General features: G+C 44.8%; 1 protein-coding gene across 1 annotated transcript in view; it reads right to left on the bottom strand.

Moving 5' to 3' along the window:
* PSMB6 (proteasome 20S subunit beta 6) overlaps positions 1-15768 on the bottom strand; it is a 34817-nt gene extending 19049 nt beyond the window's left edge. The window contains exons 1-2 of the mRNA XM_069215716.1: positions 15611-15768; positions 833-900 (exon numbers count right to left, since the gene is read on the bottom strand). Coding sequence (XP_069071817.1) covers positions 833-900; positions 15611-15718 — 176 coding nt within the window. The 5' untranslated portion in view covers positions 15719-15768. The remainder of the gene's footprint in view (positions 1-832; positions 901-15610) is intronic.
* Positions 15769-15997: the final 229 nt, after the last annotated feature.

The following is a 15997-nucleotide window of genomic DNA, read 5'->3' as shown; positions in this document are numbered from 1 at the left end:
ATGCTACTAGCAGCAACACTGGACAATGCTGAGACGGGGTGCACTGAGGAGCAGACGCGCATGTGTCCCACCCTTACCATTGAAATAACAGGGCAGGGTCCAGGAAAAGGGGTCTTCAGGGCCAAAAATCAGCCAGGAGAGGGGGGCCATGAGGCCCCCTCCCTCTTAATAATTTGCTGGGGCGCAGGCCAGGCCCCGAGGCCAACCCTTGCCGCGCAATGGGTATATAAGGGGTTGGCCATGCTCTGAGAAAAAAAAAAAGTTGACTGGGACATTTTAGTCAGATTCAGATTTTACACACAAAAATCATAGAATTCCAGCTGTTAGTTATTTCAAGTGACTGAAACTCGTTCATCAAGTATAACTATAACTTGCGCCCTGGCCATGCACTGTTAAATGCCTAAGATATTACGTAACTCATGACACCTACGACATCATTGATAATATCACTAACATTTGCAGTAAAACTATCGATGAAAAAGGTGTGCATGGCGAGGGGCTTGAGTTGTAGTTACCTTAGGGCACAGCTGGATTTCTATGGTTGTGTGTGTGTAAAATCTGAACCTAACTAAAAGCACCTGCAACCCCTTTTAACTGAATAAATATTTTATTAACGGGAAGGCTGGAGATACAGTACGCTTTTACATTTTCTGTTTTACAATATGCTTCTTGATTTTTGCACACTGTGTTAATATTTTATTTTCTATGCAGTCGTAGATCCAAAGGAGTCCACAGACCACAGGTTAAGAACCACTAAAGTAGAATGTAGGCAAGAATACCTTATACAGGAATAACTTACTTGTAACACAATTAAACAAAGCTTACTTCTTACCCAGTGGTGGTTCGTGAGTCTGCACCAATGACAACTCCTCCATCAAACTCCACAGCCATAATAGTGGTCTGAAAAAGAGGAAACGTGGACAGATTCTAAAATATTAATTTATTATCACTGGAGCAACTTCAAGTCACTGCAGAACCCAAACGTTATCTACCACAGACCGTAGTCACCATCATCCCAGACCTTGCTTTTTGCCTTTCCCCACAAGGAAGACGACCCACACCTTAAGGGATACTTGGTTCACTTGTTCCATCCACACTGTGGGTCTGCTACCCCAGTCCCCTCTCCGTGCTGACTCCCAACAGCCTCTTCTTTCTCAGCTCATCCTCGCCATCTGTCCACCTTGGGCTTATACTTGTCTCGCTGCCCCCTCCCCAACTGGAAATTTCTCGCAGAACATTTTTTTATAGCACTATTAGTGGCAGAGAATGTTCTCACAATTCTATAAGTAAAAATACAAAGCGTACTATAGCCGACATGTTTAGTGTCTATTAGATTATTAGAAGACACAACTATTAATATAATAATAATTACAAGAGGAACACCATTATTGCTTACACTCTTAGGATAATAACTTGCTGCTATGTCACAGGTCGTGTACAATTGTAGATGTTAACTTTAGCAGCCTTTGTTGGGCATTTTCTAGGGACATAAGCAGTGTTTAATCTGTTAAACGTTTGAAAAAAAATATCGATCAGAGAAGGTGCTCAAAGTTTCTCTTAGGAGCCTACGCTGGCACTGCCAAGGCTGCGGAGTACCAAGGCTCTCCAGTCATGATTCCTTGTTTGCAGCTCTTCCACCACCCTCCCCTTCTATTTCCTTTATCACTTGTGCAGGTTTTTTCATCCCTGCTTCCTCCATGTGTCACAGTTTCCTTATTTTTATTTTCCCTTTGTTACCTTTCTCTCCATTACTATGGGTCAAATTCAGATAAAGAAAAACAAAAAAACAAAAAAAAAAATGTTTTTTAAACACGCTTTCATCTCCGGGGCATCTTGGCACTCAACAAAAAGTATTTATTTTTACACAAAAGAACGGGATTCATTTCACCGACCTTAAAAATATGAAAGGCTGACTGAATCCACCGGGATTTGACCAAAAAGTCAAACACGGGTTTCTGGACTGGATGCATTATTCTAGAGAGCCACCAGCCTATGTTGAAAAGTAACTACTGGTCCCCAAAAATGAAAGCTGGTGGCCCAAAACCTTCAACCACCAACACTAATTAAGCACCGATCCCTATTGCAGCAGGAATTACTGCACAGTATACTCTGTGGGCACTGTCATTTACACCAAATGTGGCAATACTAGGCTACTTCAACTGGAAATCCAGCAGCGAGTGCTTACTATAGGTGGTGGTCTAAGTTAAACACTCAGATACAGTATCTAATATTGAAAGTAAGGCCCTCTTTCCGACACTGGTGGGCGATTGGACCGCAACATTACGACCATGACGTTACCGCCACGGTCGGACCACTGGCACCACCACTTTTCGTCCGCCCAACAGCCTGGCAGTGCCATCGGTCCCAATCCACCAGGGCAGCGCTGCCCTGGGGATTACGTCCCCTCTCTCCGCCGGCATTTACATGGCGGTTTCACTGCCATGTAAAGGCTGGTGGAGACGGGGGGCACACTACCCATGCACTTGGCATGGGCAGTGTGTGTGTGTGTGTGTTGGGGGGGCCTCTGGCTTGCCCCTCCTGCAAATAATTGTCTGCTCTGCAGACAGTGATTTGCGCAACCGGTGGTGGTGCACCCAAAGCACAACAGCATTGCCGCTGCGGCAAACTCATAATAGGGCTGGAAGGAAGGAGACATCTCTGGTGGTCTGCTGGCTGCGGGAGTTTGGCGGGTGGCCTTTTCCACCCGCCAAACTAGTAATTAAGGCCTTAGTGTTGTACTAGATCTCAAAACGAAAACATGGCCTACTCACACAGGTACGTAAAAAATAAGTTATAAAATGAAACTGTGAAAAAACAAGACAGCAAATAAAAAAACAAGGATATTTTTCTTGTGTGTGCACCCAACCATCTGTATTAACATCTGTGATTTAGTTTTTTACCTGTTTCAAGCATTAATGGAGCCGTAGCATTATTGCACATTTACATGCCTTTTGAATGCACTGCCAACTCGTTATCCTGTGTTGTACACTAAGCGTATAGCCTAACTATTCAAGTATACGTAGACTTGGTCTGAAGTTGGCACAACAAATCAAGAACTGCAGGTTTAGTGAAATCAGCCTTTTACCATGACTTGTTGCATATTTCTTCTTCTGTGGCACATACCTCAGGCAGTAATAAGCAGTGGTGTTGAACTCTGCTTTAAGCCCTCAGTCAACAAGCCCAGACACTGGTGTGGATATATAAATTATTTTAAGAGGATTTTCCAGTTTTTGGGTGTCCCTGAGAGTCTTGGTAGATGAGAACTAATTATGGCAAAGTGTACCCTCCTTTAAACCAACCTTTTAACAAGTTTGTCACACAATGTCTATACATTAGAGATGAATAATTATGACTGATTTGGAACACCACTGCATACTTATGGATAGTTACCCTAAATAATAAAGTCCTCTTAGTTCAGTAGTGAAGCTTGGATGTCACATGTCCTCCTGAAAGGGAAATGCACCCTTGTGCTGCTGTTTGGGGGGGGGGGGGGGGGCAGAAATACAGCAATCATCAGGGGGTCAATAGGCCCGGGTGCACTGTACCAATGGTAGCTATGCCCCTGTCTGGGTTAGAAGGTCCTGATAAATCTGCAAGGACAAGCAGTAAAACGCCTACCTTCATATTAAATACAAGCCTTGGTTGATACCAATAGGACTGATTTACAAGTGAAAGTGCCTTTTCAGTTTAACAGAGTGAAGCAGTTGAATGGTTCTGAAGGACAAAGCAGAGACAAGGAGTAGTGGGGGAGACTGAGATTAGGAAACAAAATAAATAAGGGGAACTACACACTTCGTTAGTAACTTCAGGATTATTGGAAATAAATACAGCAAGTCCAATTGATATATTATGAGTTTGGTCTTAATTACAGAGTTGTTTCCTCAAACTACTTGCCTAGCACTGAACCCTAGAGATGGGTGAACCACTGAAAGTCTGAGCCAGATTCAAGTCTGTGCCAGAGCTGGCTCAGCCCAGTTCAATGTCCTGTTGAAACCTCGAGCTCATAATGAGCCATGGTTTCACATGGCTTCTGCCTGCCTCCTTCCCTGTACCCAGGATGTAGCGTTATGGCCAGAGCTGTAAGCTTTGGAACTGGGGAATCATCAATGAGCCCGAGTGTTAGCTTTAAATCATGTGATTCTGGGATAATCACTTAATCTCCATGTTAGAAATGGGGTCTCTAGTTGGCAGTCCGTTTGCACCCAGTCCAAGTAGGGACTATCACTCTAGTCAGGATAAGGGAGATACCCGCTCAAATAACCCCTGCTCACCTACTTGGTAGCTTGGTACGAGCAGCCAGGCTTATCTCAGAAGCAATGTGTAAAGCATTTGCACATATTACTGTGTGTTAAGTGAAAACACAAAAAAAAAAAAAGACACACCAGTTTTAGAAAAATAGCCGATATTTATCAATATAAAACATGACCAAATACAATAAAAATCCAACATATAGTAAGAAAAATATGATTTCTGCAAGATTTACTCAAAACTACAGTTCCTTGAAGTCGATAGCTCCACTTGGGGCTATCACGGCGTTGTGATCAACAAAACAAACAGTTCAGGCCAGCCACGGCATTGCGGGCCAGCTACGGTGTCGGGAAGACCCGCAAACAGTACCTTGAATTTGCAGGGCATTGTGATCCTCGTGGTGAGCTCCGGAGAGCGGCGTCACTGACGTCACAGTGTTGGTTTTGAAGTCGTGCAGGAGTCGTCAGGCCCTTGAGGTCACACGTGTTGCAGAGCGAACTCCAGGCTGATTAAGTCAGGTGCGCCGGCGTGGAGGGCGTCAGGGCTGCGGTCCGAAGCGGGACGATGCAACGTGCGGTGCTCACAGGTCACAGTACAGGCAGCGGCACAGTGATGGTGTCCAGCGGCGTCGGTGAGACCAGGGCTGCAGTGTGAAGTGGGGCAGGGCAACGTACGGTGTCCGCAGGTCACAGTGTAGGCAGCGGCGTCGTCTTTGCTGAAGCGGTGTCGTTGGTAGGCCCAAGCCAGCAGTGCGGGATGGGACGGTGCTTCGTGACCCTCACGAGCGGTGTCCACGGGCCACAGTGCAGGCAGAATGCCTGGTGATGACACAGTTGTCGATGGTGCTGGCGTCAGTGGACCGGGACTGCGGTGCGGGGTGGGACAGTGCTTCGTATACCTCACGAGCAGTGTCCACAGGCCACGGTGCAGGCAGCGGCGCCGGTGTCAGCAGGAGCGGCATCGTAGGGGATGCCCAGGCTGCGGTGTGAGCAGTTGACGCCGGAGTGCGGGCCCACAGGTCGCGGTGCGAGCTGAGGCTCAGTGATGTCGTCCGATGACGGCGTCGGTGAGGCCAGTGTCGCGGTGCGAAGTGGGGCAATGCGACTCCGTGTGGCGTTGGCAGGTCACAGTGCAGGCCAGCGGCGTCGCTGGTGGCATCCCAGTGGTTTCTCCTCTTGAACAACACAAAACACACAGTTCCCAGTGCTGCAGGTCAAGGAAACTGAAGTCTTTGGTGTCCCTGAGACTTCCAACAGGAGGCAAGCTCTACTCCAAGCCCTTGGAGAATTTTCTCCAGCAGGACACACAGCAAAGTTCACTCTTTGCACTCTTTCCAGGCAGAAGCAGCAACTGCAGTCCAGTCCAGCACAGCAAAGGGACAGTACTCCTCCTTCAGCTCTTCTCCTGGGCAGAGGTTCCTCTTGATTTCAGAAAGATTCTAAAAGTCTGGGGTTTTGGGTCTTCTTCTTATACCCAGTTCTGCCTTTGAAGTTGCCAAACTTAAAAGCAAAGTCTCAAGTGTTTGCAAGATCCTTCCTTGTCCAAGCCAGGCCCCAGACACTCACCAGGTGTGAGTGACCACTCCTCCCCTCCAGCACGGATGGCTAATCAAGATATGCAGGCTACACCCCAGCCCCCTGTGTGTCACTGTCTAGAGGAGAGTTGTGAACAGTCAAACTGACCCAGACGGGGAATCCACAAACAGACAGTCACAGAATAGATTAAGCAAGGAAATGCCTACTTTCTAAAAGTGGCATTTTCAAACTAATAATCTAGAAAACAACTTCACTAAAAGATGATTTTTTAAATTGTGAGCCCAGAGACCCTGAACTCCACATTTTTATCAGCTCTCAAAGAGAATCTGCACTTTAAGGATATTTAAAGGCAGAGCCCATGTTAACACATGAGAGAGATAGGCCTTGCACAGTGAAAACCAAATTTGGCAGTATTTCACTGTTAGGACATACAAAACACACTAGTAAATGTCCTACCTTAAATATACACTGCACCCTGCCCAAAGGACTACCTAGGGCCTAACTTAGGGGTACCTTACATGTAGTAAAATGGAAGGTTGAGGCCCGGAGAGGGGCTACACTAACCAAGTTGAATTGGCAGTTTAAAACTGCACACACAGACACTGCAATGGCAGGTCTGAGTCATGTTTACAGGGCTACTAATGTGGGTGGCACAACTAGCGCTGCATGCCCACTAGTAGTATTTGATTTACAGGCCCTGGGCACCTCTAGTGTACTATACTAGTAAATCAAATATCCCAATCATGGATAAACCAAACAGTACACTTTCTATAGGGAGCACTTGCACTTTAGCACTGATTAGCAGTGGTAAAGTGCACAGAGACAAACCAGCAAAAACAGACCTCATAAAATAGGAGGAAAATGCCAAAAAGTTTGGGGATAACCCTGCAAAAAGGGCCATTTCCAAGACTCCACAATATTATAAACAATGAATGATGACCGTGTATAACCTAACCGGTGCTCAAGTAAAGCTATCCAATACACTTTGGCAGAGTTTGCCCTATATAAAAACTGCAATAAAGAACACAACAGGGTAAAACAAAGCCTTAACATAAGGAAATACCAAAGGATACCCATCTTCTGACTGATTTGAACAAAGTGACACCAGCGATCCTAGATACATTCCAGCTTCCCCAACTAGGTGATCTTAAGCAAATGTTTTATTGCAGCAAAACGAATTTCTTCATTATGGCATATAAAATCACTTTCAAATATGGGAGTTCAGATTACCAGTTGGAAAAAAACCTATTGCGTTTTTTATTTAATAGACTTTCTCCAAAATAATCCGGGTTGTGTACATGCTTTACATGACAATTGTCTTGCCTCTTAGTTCAGTAACAACTCACGCTTCAAAACTATCACTACTTCTAAAAAACTTCTCAGTGTATTGCTGTATTGTGACCTATTAATCACAAAGCTTCCACATGATGAAGAAATAAACTTTTTTGAAGTTTGAGACTTTATTGTATCTTATGTTATGTTTGGTGAATGATTGACATAGCAAACATTTTTAGGGCTCGACCCGTACACTGGCTGTCAGAAACCTGCCAGAGGAGCTCCCGGTTCATTTGGTGACTTGCCCACTCCTACTAATCCCCACTACATAAATGTCAAGTCTGCAGTTTTACACGTTTTCAAATGCCCTGTCGCAAGTGTCTAAATTGCCTTTTCCAATAAAACAAAGTACTACGTATCACTTTTCTATTTTGATTGTTGCCTCTGTGTACAGCCCATGAACTATATGTAGTTCACTGCACCTGCAAAAATCAAGTAGCCACTCAGAGCCTGAAAACAACTGTTGTGCAGTATCCAAACACTCAAAAGGACAACAGTACTTAACACTTGTACAAAAATATGCTGGAAACTCGTGTGTGTACACCCTACATAACAGAAATCAGAGGTGAAGCAATGCATACTCAGATCCCACAAGAGTACCCACCTCTGGATCTCAATGCACACATACAATAATCCAGCAAAATCCAAGAGCCTGCACGTTTGAAAAAAACATTACTTTTACTGAGGACTTTTCACCACTGACAACACTAAGATCATTCACCTTCTCCATAGGAGTGAAGCACAGCGCTCCGAAAATAACCTATCTGCATGTAAAGAACAGTTATAGGATGCAGAGGGCGCCCCTCTGTCTCTGTTAGCCCTCATCTCACCAGAGTCGGGCTATTTAGGGATACGCAGTCTGTTGTCATGTGAGCACCATCACTCAGGCAATACAAATAAATTAAATGTATGTCAGTATAGTTATATCCTAATGGTAAATTAAAATGAACGTAAAAACAGCTAACATGATGGTGCCAAAAACAAACACAGCAACTGAGGGGATTGAATAGCGTGTTTTTCTCTTTCAGAGACAGTTGCAAGTTATGCTAGAGTATAGATGCATAGTGCCTGGGACAATGAGACAAGAAACTTTTGTCTTTCAAAGTGTTTATTTAAACAGCCAATGGGGCTGGGACAAGTTTGGAGCTGCTGGCTGCCTCTGTCATGTGGAATGCATCAGGCGCCAGTTGCCTTCCATCGGGCTGCCGGTGCTCCCAGTGTGGAAATGGGATGGTCATGATAAGCATTGATGTCTTGAAGAACCTGAGTCAGTTACCGGGCACCACTTGTCCAGACTCTGAAATATCCTGAGATTTTCAGTAATTTGACGATGATATGTTTTCTGAGAAAAATGAAGCCTTCTTCAAGCTGTCTCACCCAAGGGGCTCCTGCAGTGAAAGACCATTTAAGTAAAAACAGGCGCAGGCAGCGCCTGACACCAAATACAGACAGCCTGCTGCATGGGACAAAAGCAACCCTGAGCAGACCATGAACACCACGTGACTCCCACTGAGCAATATAAAAGAATGGGCAATGCATGCTTTCAAAAGTGGGGTCTGTCGGAACAGAAGGGGCACTCGCAGTTAATGCTGGACAGGAGAATGGTCACTTCGGCTTGTGGGAGCAACAATAATAGAGGGCTATACAACATGAGGTCAGTGTGTGGGGGAAGGTTGCTAGTAACAATGTAGGAAGACCTCCTGGGAGGATATAATACAGCTTGCAGATGCACTTGTATTGAGTGTTATACAACTTATAATAATTAAAAAAGTACTTTCAGGGTGGGAAGGCAGTGGGAGGACACTTGCTACTAGCCAGTAACCGGAAGCTGTACTTGGTTCAAGCTCCACAACATGCCCTGGACTGGAAAGTAGAGCAGGAATTGACGATGAGCTGACCAACTGGAAGCATGCAAATTAGAGGGACATTGGAATGAACCAATGGCAAGTTCATCTAAGAATTGGGCACGTTTTAAGCCCTTTTTTTAGTTGCATACACAAGAGTTCGCAAGCACAGCACAAGTGCTGTGCAGGCGAAACCTATGAAGAGTATAAATGCATTGCAGAAATGTATAGATTTTGGTAACGTGCTCCAGCCAATTTAGACGGAAGCACATTTCCATTTAAATTGCAATCCGTACTTAGAATATTGTTGGTGCTTCGGATATTTTTACATTAAATGTGTTAGACTTCCATGAGCTTCTTGGGCATTTGACTCCTAGTTTTGATCCTACAGGGATATACTTATGTAGAAAGGCAATGTGAAGTGTTGACAAAAAGTAATTTGATGGTCTAGGGAATAGGACGGAGTGCCCGACACAAATAATACAAACAGCAATACTAATATGTCTAGCCATCTCTGTCAATGGCTCTTGGCGCAAAGCTATGCAACAGTGTGCAGAAACCCCAGGTGCTGATGTTGAAATCACAAAAACAGGGAGCTTGAACCAAAAACGCTACTACTAAAACAGAAGTTCTGGATATTGCAATGTTCCTTCAGTGCTGGCATACAAGTCAACTGTAAGCAAACATACAGGTATTCAAGGGCTCGCATGACAAAAACTACTAAATCGCAGTATAACATTTCTAATGGTAGTGGCACATACAGGATGGGGGAATTCATAAGACGATAAGACTACATCTGCCTCCGGTGGTTAAAAGATCTTAGTGTTGGGGCTTATCAGAGACTGTAAAACAGAACAACTTTTAAACAACAGGTGCTACAAGAATTCAAATGGTTTTGGATAAGGCCCCCCCTCACATAGCAGGGAGCTGGAGACAGATGACCTCTTGTCTGATTAACTGCTATGCAACGTGAAAAAAAAACAACTGATAGAATTTGGATAGGATAAACTATTGATATTGCCAATGCTTGTGTTATACAGCAGACATGCTGAACTCATATTTGAAGGAGCTCAATGAAGAAAAAAGGGAGTCAATGAAATAAAATAGTTACTAAGGAACATACAATTTGAGACCAGTTTATTGGTCAAGTTCGAGTAATTTATTCAAGTCACTGGACCTCAAGGTCTGGTAAAATTGTTATAATTATTCAGGGCCTGCTATAACTTTACACCATACAACTCTTGCAAGGGTGTCTGGGCGAGAATCTTGAGCCAATGAAATATTTTTGTGTTAAGTTTGCGTTCTTCAATCATAGAAGGGACATCTTAATGTCATGTCCTGGTTTTGAATGTTTCTAGAGCAAGATGTTACATGTCAGACATGTTATTGTTGCTACTGGACAGCCAGCAGTGGAGGCAGCAGGTGTCACTTGAGCAGGGGAAAGACCAACTAGGGAGAAAAGAAAGGCCACCACCATTTACAGATATTACTAGTTTCGAGAAGGAGGTCCTAGGGAAAGGACATATATTTTGTCAACGTTTAGCTGCAGCACTGCTCACCATCTTGTGCAGTATGGAAACTTAGTCCTCAATGGACAGCAAAGTTCACCCTTGTCCAGTGAAAACACACATTGTATACAATACTCGCATATGTGGCTAGGGAAATGACCCCAGTTATGGAAGACTGAACTAAACTGGAGCCAGACTGTAAAGAGGTTTTGTCCCAAATGTAAATTAAAAATAAATTTTAAAAAAGCGTTTCAGGGTTATAGCCTAGATCAATATACTACAACTGCATGTCACTTCACAGCAGAGCGGGCTCAGACCTAATCACTAGCACCACAACAATAACGAATCTGCAGATTCAACAGTTAAGTGGAGGCAAACAGTAACGTTCAGGAAAGACATACACAGCACCCCAGCTTTCCCACGTCACTGAGTGGGTCACCTTCTTTCTCACCGGCAGAACCCAGAGTCCGCCTCCCCAAATTTCCCTCGGAGTCCACCAAAATCATATGTGGCGTACCCCAGGGTTTGTCTCTCAGCCCAACCCTATTCAACATCTATTAATTAACATGACAACAGAAAACCTTGCTATATGGCCTCACATTCCCATTAGTGTAGAGTATAGTATTGGTGCTCAATACATTCTGAACATGCCTGTTGTCAAACATGTATTCTGGGACAAGAGAACTTGTACCAACAACTTATAGCTCAAATTAGGAATGGAGCACACCTAAACAAGTGAAAGGGATTACAATTTCTAGTTCAATACATGGAATCCATAATACTGTTAAGAAATTTGATAAATAGTCGTACTGTGAATTAAGAGAAAAATAGACCTACGCTGTAAGACAATGGTGTATGATGTATCCGAGACTGTACTATTACAATACTTTTAATACCAAGCATATCTATAAAATGTGCATGTGTACAACAAAAGATTTGTGAAAGACCAACAAGAAATATATAATAAAGCCAAGTCAAAAATAAGCAAGAACACCACACATTTGTCCCAAGACCTATGACTTAGTCACAGCCTCGTATTTTGTGTTTTGGCAATGTCCAAGCCTCATGCTGCAATAAGTTCATCAGTAGCCGAGTAATGTCCAATTCATTGGTTTGTTGCACTGAAAGTTCTTGTCATCCAATGTGGAAGATCGACATGTAATTTAATAATCCATTTCAGACCGATGTAGAAAATAAATTTGTAGATCAACAATCCAATTCAGCCATAATCCAATTCAGCCGACACGTGTTTCGTCCCAAGCGGGACTTTATCAAGGCTTATTTTTCTGTATTCTTTGTAAATAGAATGTCCTGTTTCAGATTGGGTGAATCAATTTAGATGCAGCAGCACTGTAGAGCTGTAGTTGTTTATACAATAAAATCCAAATGTGCAGTTCACAGGTATGCGTGATTTATACACTGCGTAACCTAGTTTGTAGTCCGTTCGGACTGTGTCGAAAGTCCTTCCGTGTATGTAACGCGACACATACACGGAAGGACTTTCGTAAATTACATGTCGATCTTCCACATTGGATGACAAGAACTTTCAGTGCAACAAACCAATGGATTGGAGATTACTCGGCTACTGATGAACTTATTGCAGCATGAGGCTTGGACATTGCCAAAACACAAAATACGAGGCTGTGACTAAGTCATAGGTCTTGGGACAAATGTGTGGTGTTCTTGCTTATTTTTGACTTGGCTTTATTATATATTTCTTGTTGGTCTTTCACAAATCTTTTGTTGTACACATGCACATTTTATAGATATGCTTGGTATTAAAAGTATTGTAATAGTACAGTCTCGGATACATCATACACCATTGTCTTACAGCGTAGGTCTATTTTTCTCTTAATTCACAGTACGACTATTTATCAAATTTCTTAACAGTATTATGGATTCCATGTATTGAACTAGAAATTGTAATCCCTTTCACTTGTTTAGGTGTGCTCCATTCCTAATTTGACCTATTCAACATCTACATGGCCCATCTTGCTAACATCGCCCGATCCCACAGCCTAAACATCATCTCATACGCCGCCGACACCCAGCTGATCCTCTCCCTCACCAAGGCCTCCACCAAGACCTACCTCCACGAAGAAATGAAGGCCATCGCCGAATGGATTTAGAGCAGCTGCCTCAAACTCAATTCTGACAAGACAGAAGTCCTTATCTTTGGCTCCACCCCCTCCGCATGGGATGACTCCTGGTGGCCTACCACTCTTGGAATCGCTCCGACACCCACCGACCACGCATGCAACGTAGGATTCATCCTGGACCCCTCACTATCCATGACCCAGCAAGTCCACGCCATCTCCTCCTCCTGCTTCCACACCCTCCGCATGTTCCAAAATATCTACAAATGGATACCCACTGAAACCAGAAGAACAGTCACCCAAGCCCTCGTAAGCAACAAACTGGACTACGGCAATGCCCTCTATACAGGAACCACGGCCCAACTCCAGAAGAGGCTGCAACGCATCCAGAACGCCTCCACACGCCTCATCCTGGACATCCACTGCCACATAACAGACCACCTGAAAAACCTGCACTGGCTCCTAGTCAACAAGAGAATCACCTTCAAACTCCTCACCCATGCTCACAAAGCACTGCATAACACAGGAACAGAATACCTCAACCGACTACTCTCCTTCTACACCATGACCTGGCATCTCCGTTCGGCTGACCTCGCAACCGTCCCACGAGTCCGCAGAACTACAACCGGCGGTAGATCATTCTCGCACCACGCCACCAAAATGTGGAACACTCTTCCCACCCACCTCCACCAGACCAAAAACCTCCTTACCTTCAGGAAACTTCTCAAGACCTGGCAGTTTGAGCAGTAGCAGAACCACACCTTCTTCTCCCCCTCCCCAGCGCCTTGAGACCCTCATTCATGAGTAGTGTGCTTTACAAATCCCTGATTGATTGAGGGATGAATTTCTGCCCAACATATTATTGATATGCAGTATTCGGTCAACAGAAAAATAATCCAGGGACATTCAAATTATAACTGACAGACAGATTTATCTTCTTAATGTTACTGATCTCCTCCACACAGTACTGATTGCAGAGTCCTTCACACCAGCAAGATCCTCCGATGCACACCGAACTTCTGTCATCTGCCTGCTCATCTCTGGCATAGTCCCGACTCCACCACTGCCACAAAGAACCCCATACAGAGCTATCGGGTTCATTTCAAATAAACAGTCCACCCCACATACTCTAGAACTGTCTCCCATGCACCGTTTCTAAAGCTACATTTTCATTCCACCACTGCTGCTTCTCCTACTCCGCTACTTTATTTTCATATCAAATACTGCCTAACTAAGTACATCAGGTATGAAGTGTCAAAATGCCATCTTGCATTTTTATCTGGTTTCTGGGAATTGATGCCTTTGACTATGTGTCTTTTCTTTGGTGGTGAAATTCTTAACTAAACTACACTGCCCTTTTTTTTTTTCATTTACCACACTACATCAATTTTCTTTGGCAAATAAGGAGAAACGAACGCTCCACAATACTCTAGGCATGACAGGGCAAGGAACAGGCTTCTACCAATCTTTACTTAATGCCCGACAGACAAACGTAATAACCTTTTAGGGTCAAATGACCTGACTATAGTACTCTACAATTTACTTCCCATTTTACATACAATGGATCACATCTTGTCTGTATCAGCACATTTCACTGTCAGGTGAAAAACATGTAGCAAATCAAGCTATTCAGTATGTTTACAATTTTATGAGCAGTGTTGTAATCAATGACCCTTCCTTAGTAAGTAGGAGTCAGATTCACTCTTCACACGGGGTACAGTTTGTAGATTAATTTAAAAGGTTACTGGATAAGTTACAAAGTACTTCATAAGTACACCCCATCAGGATCAGAATCCTCTCTGCTCAGCCCACCCTCTGTCACACTTCACCAGTCTCTCACCAACATTCGAAGAGATCACACACTGGCTGACCAGAGAACAATGGAGGTGTGCACATAATACATCACAAGCATTGCAAATGATAACAAGTTTTTTGTATATTTGTTTGAGACAGATTGGTCTGAGTTTGTGTTTATTTGTTGAAGAAGTGATTAGAGGGCTTGAGTCAGTGACAAAAAGTCAAGTGCTGTTTGTTGTTGATTTGAGGAGACAAGTCTAATGGAAAGAAATAGCTCCCAGCCTACTGAAAGGCAGAAAATGTTTGGGAACCCACTGTGACATGGAGATTACACAAGCCAGAGGAGAAGTAGTATCTTCCATTGAAGAATGTTATTTTAAAAACACTCATTTCTAACCAACCCACTTAAGCAGAACTAAAAGTTAATTTGGCCTTGCAGGGACCCAGAGATGCAACCTTCAAGTCATACACGCCACCATAGACCACGGAATCCCCTGAAATATCTTTTTTGGAGTTAGTTGTCAGAGGTCTCCACTGTAGAACCTCCTGGTTTGACTCGTTATACCCTTCCTTGGTAGTTGAGTACGGCTGCCAGTCACTGCTAAGTTGACTCCATAGAGCAGTCACTGATGCCCCTCTTCCACGATGCACGGACCCGCTCGCATGACCACTGCAGAGTTCAAAGGAGAACATCCCACCCAGGAGTGTGCACTGGCCTGGCTGCCTGTAACCATGCATGTATCTGTGATTTAGATGCCAAAAACCCATAAAACATTGTTTATAATTTCAGACAACCACCGTCACACCAGTAAACACGAAAAGACTTAAAATCAATGCAGAAACTGATTAACCACTTGAAAGTTGGCGCCCTGAGTGATTCAAACGTGGTCCATCGCCACGGGTCCGACTCCTGCCCGCCACCAGCCGGGACACTGCATTGCTGTGAGCTACACAGGCCCGATGATTTCCACTCAGGGGGGGGTGACTATAAAGCTGACCCCCCGGGCTGGGGGCTGCCCTCTCCGTAGTCTACAGCGCCTTGAGGGGGTACCAAGCACTATATGTCAACAGTCTAACAATCCTCCATGACTGCCCGGCTCTCCTCTGTGCCACCCTTCCCCTCACCCTCTCTCCCCACTGAGGCGACCCCCAGCTTGTAACCACCCCCCCGGTGCCGGTCCCACCGGACACTGACACAGCGGCTTCCCACAGCCGCCCCCGGGGCGCAGCCCTCCGGCGGCACTCACCCCGGTGCTGACCTCCCGCCCCATCCAGTCGGGGCAGAGGTCGGCGCAGCTCCCGGGCCGGGCCGCGCTGAGTCCCCGCTGCTGCCGTTCCATGGTCACCGCCGCCATCTTGTGCTGCGTCAGAACTGTCGTGACTCAGAGCGGCGCCTGACGGCTGGAGCCGGGCAGCGCGCATGCGCGAGAGCTTGCACATGCGCGGACTGCGCCTGGGGGGGCGGGGAGCGTGACGGCCATCTTGGAGGAACTCCAGGCTGCGCAGTCACGCCGAGTAGTACTGCGCATGCGTCCTGTGATTGCCCAAGTTAAACATAATAGCTTAATATTGTACTGCTCATCATATTCGGCAACTTTTCAGCCTGCTTATGTGTGACATGTTCATGGGTTCAT

Source organism: Pleurodeles waltl, chromosome 12 (assembly GCF_031143425.1).
Source record: "Pleurodeles waltl isolate 20211129_DDA chromosome 12, aPleWal1.hap1.20221129, whole genome shotgun sequence".
NCBI lineage: Eukaryota > Metazoa > Chordata > Amphibia > Caudata > Salamandridae > Pleurodeles > Pleurodeles waltl.
The sequence above is the reverse complement of the archived record's forward strand: the minus strand, read 5'-3'. Positions and strand labels throughout refer to the sequence as shown.